Source organism: Bison bison, unplaced genomic scaffold (assembly GCF_000754665.1).
Source record: "Bison bison bison isolate TAMUID 2011002044 unplaced genomic scaffold, Bison_UMD1.0 scf7180017864289, whole genome shotgun sequence".
Lineage (NCBI taxonomy): Eukaryota > Metazoa > Chordata > Mammalia > Artiodactyla > Bovidae > Bison > Bison bison.
This window is the reverse complement of record NW_011494861.1, coordinates 2,617,853-2,623,852: the sequence shown is the minus strand read 5'-3', so window position 1 is coordinate 2,623,852 and position 6,000 is coordinate 2,617,853. Positions and strand designations below refer to the sequence as shown.

At 45.6% G+C, this 6,000-nt stretch overlaps 1 protein-coding gene across 1 annotated transcript in view; it reads right to left on the bottom strand.

The window, feature by feature from the left end:
* Positions 1-6,000, bottom strand: part of MTOR (mechanistic target of rapamycin (serine/threonine kinase)) — a 124,124-nt gene that overhangs the window by 2,692 nt on the left and 115,432 nt on the right. The window contains exons 51-56 of the mRNA XM_010849896.1: positions 5,714-5,786; positions 5,182-5,256; positions 4,662-4,797; positions 3,958-4,023; positions 1,789-1,869; positions 1,431-1,511 (exon numbers count right to left, since the gene is read on the bottom strand). Coding sequence (XP_010848198.1) covers positions 1,431-1,511; positions 1,789-1,869; positions 3,958-4,023; positions 4,662-4,797; positions 5,182-5,256; positions 5,714-5,786 — 512 coding nt within the window. The remainder of the gene's footprint in view (positions 1-1,430; positions 1,512-1,788; positions 1,870-3,957; positions 4,024-4,661; positions 4,798-5,181; positions 5,257-5,713; positions 5,787-6,000) is intronic.

The following is a 6,000-nucleotide window of genomic DNA, read 5'->3' as shown; positions in this document are numbered from 1 at the left end:
CCAACTTCTCCCTCTTCAGCTATGTCCTTTCTCCTCCCCACAAAGCCAGACTTCCTGAGAGCTTTGAAACTTGTCTCTGTTCCTTCTCTCTCACTTCGCATTCTCTTCCACTGCATTATTATGGCTGCCAGGCTCATCAGAGCTCTCAGAAGGCCACCAGAGACCTAGAACCACCCTTGATCCCTCCCCACCCCTCACGGCCCATCATCAGTCCTTTGCATTTTCCTCCTAAACAGCTCTTGACTCCATCTCCATTGCCATCCTTGTCTAATCAACTGTCCAACTGGCATTGACTGTGGCAGCCCCTTCCTCCCCTTCAGCTCCTGCTTCCCCCACAGTCAGAGCAGGCAGGATCTCACAATGCAAACCTGCCCAGCTCCCCTCCATCCCCTTAAAACTCTTCAGTGGTTTCTCACTGCCCACAAGATACAGGGTAAAAACAGAAGGCCCTGTATGGTCTGGCCCTAGCCCTCTCAGAGTCCAAACACTTTGCATCGTGCTCCTCTCACCTTCTTGGGGGCAGTTTGGTCTGCCAGCCTTTCTGACCTTTTATTCTTGCCATCCTGCCTCCTACCACAGGGTCTTTGCACACGCTGCTTCCTTTACCTGGAAGAATCTGCCCTAATTAACTCCTCTAGCAAATTTTGGCTCCTAGGTAGTTTGCTGAGGGAAGCGTTTCTGGAACTCTTGGACTTAAATTCCCCTGTTACTGTCCTCACAGCCCTAGTCTCTCTTCCACTTACAACAGTATTCCTCTTTACAGTCTAAGTCCCATGAAAGCAGGGAAGATGCCTGTTTTTAACCCACACTGTTTCTTCAACATCTAGCGCTTGCAGGTGCTCAACGAACCAATATCCCTTGATGATAGAGCTTACGTGCTGGGCCTCCCACGTCCCAATTCATCCTCACCGCCTTCCGAGTGAGGTGTTCTTGTCACTTTCTGGCCAGAGGAAGAGACACAGGCCTGTGGGGTCCCAGCAGTGGTGCTGGGCCTTTGGCCTCCCTGCCTCCACCCCCATGTCACACCACTTGGTCAGCGTAACACATCTCCTGTTCACAAGTACACGGTGTTCCCATCCAGGCTCCACATTCCGTAACAGCTATTTGAGCACAGGTGGGCAGTGAACCAAGTGGTCAGATTTGCTCTAATATTAAGCCATGATGATTAATTTTCTTGAATTTGGCTGACTTTGGACTCAATAGAACTTTACTGTTAAACTTCACTGTTAAAATGAGATTAATAACATTACTTAAAGTAAGTTCATTGGTCATTAGAGAATCAGAGAGAATCCTTCACTGATGGCCTCAGAGACACTCCAGTTAGCAGCACAGAGTCACAGTTTAGGCACCAATAACCACTGGAAACTGGGCTGAACACCCACTCAAGGAGATTTTATGTTCCTTTTAAGTAAACACATATACACACTCACCAGTGAGCTTATCTCGAACCCTGTTAATAATTTGAATTGCTTTCTTATTTAGGGCCTCTGGTTTCACCAAACCATCTCCAACTGGAATAAACAAAAGCAGAAATAATAGTAAGACTGGATCATCATAACAGGTTCAATGCACACCCCTGTTTTTCTCACATATTCACTTTTGTAAGTGTAGAGCAATTCTTCCTCTTTGTCTATCTTTGTCCTCAGAATATAATGAGAAATTCATGGGACCTTTGCTGCTCAAAGGCAGTTCTGTTGCTTCCTCTTACTGACCCTCCTCCTGGTGTTCACAGCTGCTCTTTTCTTAATGAGCTAGTCGCTGATGTAATTCCTCAGAGGCTGGACTTACTGAAAGAATGAATAGATTCTGGCACTGTGGTCCCCGTTTTCTTATGGGCTGGTTCCCCAAGTTCCACACCATCCAAAATTTCTAGGAGGAAACAAAAAAAAGCAGCAGAAAATTCAAACACCAAGAAGCCACTGTTCCAAGGTATTGGCTCTAATTCTTCACATACGATCTCTCTTTTAACACCTGCCCCACCTGTCTCAGAGGAGAAAGGAAATAGGAAGTGTTATGCTCTTTATGAATTTAACATTTTTTAGGGAGTTCCTGGGTTGTCTAGAGGTTAGGACTCAGTGCTTTCACTGCTGTGCCTTGGGTTCAATCCCTAGTCAGGGAACTGAGATCCCGCAAACTACAGGGCACAGCTCCCCCACCCCCTCAAAGAAAGTTTTGAAATCTGCATGAATTTGCAAACACACAGCATTAATAAAATGTTCTGACATACAGAATAGGCTCATAGGTCAAAGATCTGGCCACAAAATTTGGTTGGTTGGACCCAAACTGGTCATAACATAAAGAAAACTAGCTTTCAAAGGATCACACATGTGACTGAAATGTTATTCCTTGGAGGAATTTATACATCAATTCTCAGGAGAAGTCCACAGGCTTTAGGCTCACCCTCTGCTGACTGTGGCCTTCAGGAGAGGTATCTAGAATCAGAACTCTGAAGCTATTTACACACGGCCCTGGGACACGACAGGTCTTCAAACCGAAGCTAGTGATGATAATACTTTAATTAATGAGTCCTTGGAACTTAACTTTTGAGGCACATACAAGCAACCAGGTCTACACCACTGGTGCCACCAGAACAAGCTGTCCTAACTCCCCTCGGTATATCACAGGTGGCACATGGGAGTCACCCAATAATGTATTAACAAGGCAGACCCTGAGAGTTATACCAGTGTCACATAATCTGGGTGAGACCAGTCATCTGCACAAGGCCCCCAGACACTGTGGGTGATTCAGGGATTCCCAAGTCCTATCACGGTGTCCAGGGTAGAGTCCAAGCTATTTGTGGATGACATGGATCCAGGATGCCCATTTCCTGGAGAAAACACTCTCTTCCTTTCTACCCATCCAGATTCCACTCATCCAGTAAGGCTCAGCTTCAATTCTTCCACCCCACGGGCTCCCTTAACCCTCGCAGTTCAGAGTGATACCTCCTTTCTAAGGCCTACCACCCCCTGGTTCCCAATCAAACCACATGGCACCTGCCTACACAGTGCAGTGAGCTGCTCTATTACTCCATATACACTCCGGGATTCTGTGCTTCGTCAGAGCATGCTCAGTATGTCACATTGTTTTCTTACCTCTGAATACCACTTGGCCTAGCTGGTAATTGGTTGCAAATGTTCCATAAGTATTTGGAGAGAATATTTAACTGTTTTACATCCCAGTGGTATTTCCTAAATATGACTATGTAGGATGTTGTTGAATGTGGGAGTCAAAGGGTTGGGTTAGGGGTAAGGGGCAAAGGAGAAGGGTAAACAAGTCAAACAGCTTGACTCTAAGACGTCTGAGAGCAGGGAATACACAGAGCCTGTTCTGGCTCTGAGAGGCGCATTATCTTCTTGTAACCCTGCTTTATGGACCACATTCCTGGGAACAGTGTTTCCTGTGGCTTCCTAGATGCTCAGGTAGCAGTGTGTGTATATTTCCGCTGCTTCCGTCTTCCCATTTCTGAGCTATTCCCAAAGCTTTAGAATTAAGGTAATGTAGCTAATAATTATCCCAGACACTATTAAAGGGCATGCTAAAGACTGACTAATATTTAGACATACTTAAAAAAATTTTTTTAAAAATTTATTTGACTCTGCTGGGTCTTAGTTGCAGCACGTGGAATCTCTGACCTTAATTGTGGCATGTGGAATCTAATTCCTGGACCAGGGATTGAACCTAGGCCCCCTACATTGGGAGTGTGGAGTCTTACCCACTGGACCACCACGGAAGTCCAATTCAGATGTACTTTTAATTGATTTATGTTTTTACATGTAGATTAAGATTGGATAGCGTGATCAAAATTTCTGAGCTTTAGGTACCCACTTCTTCCTGAGAGTCATTAAATAAAAAATACATTAGATGCTTATTACTTAAGTCATGTCTTCTAAAGGCAGTGACAAGGCTTGCCCTATTCTAGAAATACCCTGGACAAAAAGGAGAGTCTGCAGCACTCACCTACTGACTGGCCAGCAGAGTAGGAATCTGTCCTCGTCCGTGATCGCTTGTTACCTTTGGTATTTGCTAGGGAAAGAAAGAAAAGGAGGGTTAAAAAGCGCTTCAAACTTTGAAAAAACTTGGCTGATATACTTTCCCTTAATCATAAAAATATAATTTTCCCAAAAGCCATAACTAAGATAAAACCAAAAATGTAACACTCAGGAGTAAATGGGTGGATGTTCACAAGGCATCTGATCTTGAGGGGCATTTTATATGGCTGAGTGGGATTCAGATGATGTAAACTGGATAACAAGTGAGTGTGTGACAACTGCAGTAGAGAAGACGCCTCTGATTAGTAAACACCTTCTGAGGAGGTTGGAATAAAGAGTAGACTAAGACACTGTTGAGATAACACAACTGTTTGCAAATCCTGTAAAAATTCCATCTGCTATTCAACATGAAACCTAACAAAAGTCACTAGAGTACTTATTTATTCTGAAAAATGCTTTAATCAAGATCTAAACTGATGACCAGAGTTTTCTTAGTTAATAAAAATACTTGAAATTGATTTCCAGCTACCACAGCAGCCCTGTGGAAGTGTGGTGTGGCAGCTGAGTACTGGGTCTTGGGCTCTGTGTGTGAAGAGGGGCAGGACTGTGACCTGGCCACGCCCATTGTGGGAGGGGGTGAACCCCAGCACCCGGGCTCTTGCTGAGACTCACTGTCCATCAGCCTCCAGTTCAGCAGGGGGTCATAGACGAAGGCTTCCAGCACGGCCATGACGCTGTCCTTGTGCTCCCGGAGCACCTCCATCACAGTGTGGCACGTGATCCTGTAGTTGCCATCAAGGCCCGTGACCTGCAGATGGGCCAGAGCCGCTCACCACGGAAGTCACCACGCTGGTCCCCGAAGGCCTTACCACCCAGCGTCACCTCAGAGGGTGTGTCACCCCACTCAGAGAGAGATAACATGGCCATCACTGAAGGGCCAGGCTGGGAATGCCTCAGAGCAAAGGGTCAGGACTGTCATTCATATGAAACAAGGTCTGGCGTAAAGGTTGGGTAAGACTTTTAAAGACTGATCATTTCTAACAGGATGGAAAATACCAGGAGGATATGACTACAGCATAAGCTGGGCATTTGCGGAGCTGGAGATCTAACAAGGAAGGAAGTCTGTCCTTGGAGAGGGGATAGAACTATACTGGTCCCACTTCAAAGCAGCTTGTTACCAACATCCACTCACCTCCATAGCATTGGTCAGCATTCTTGTTAGTCTAAATGGAATTTTCTCTGGGAATTTCTCTCTGGTCATAGCAACCTAAGGGTAATAAGGGAAAACTCAGGTCCACTGGTTAGACTGCCTTCCTCAGCTGGAGCCAGGTGCAGGTAAGTGGCTTTCCTTTGCATCACCGGCACTGATTTCAATTAGAGCATAGAAAGGAAACAGTGAGTCTAGTTTAGTGATGGGACTTATCGCTATAATTTAAGACAGCTAAAAATTTAAAAATAAAAAAAGAGAAGGTGGGGGAGTGGGGAGGGAGAAAGAGAGAAAAAAGGTAAGTGTGTTATCATGCCCAGGCCTTCAACCAGCATCTCCTTTTCTGAGTCCTGTAACAGCAAGAATCAAATAGCACATACTTCATCTGTTAGACTGATGTTCTATCACCTTGAGAGAAGAGTCAGGGGTAAGAGTACGACATTTGGGCTTTTAAGTTTGCCTAAATGGTTGGAGCAGGGTAGAGGGTGGTCCTCTGGGTTCTGGAACATATGCTCACCTCAAAGCAGTCCCCAAAGTCAATGTGCAGGATCTTTCCACTCAGCCGGTCCAGCATCAGGTTGGATGGGTGTCTGAGAAACAGGAGAGAACAGCTCGGATGAACAAATCCCCAAGTCTGTGAGACTGTAGGCCAGGGGTTGGTAATGACAGCACTCAGGCCAAAGCTAGCACTCCACCCCCAACTTTTACAAGTCATTTTTATTGGAACACAGTCATGCTCATTTGTTCATGCGTTGTTTTGGGCTGCTTTTGTGCTGCAGCAGCAGAGATGAGTACTTGTGATGG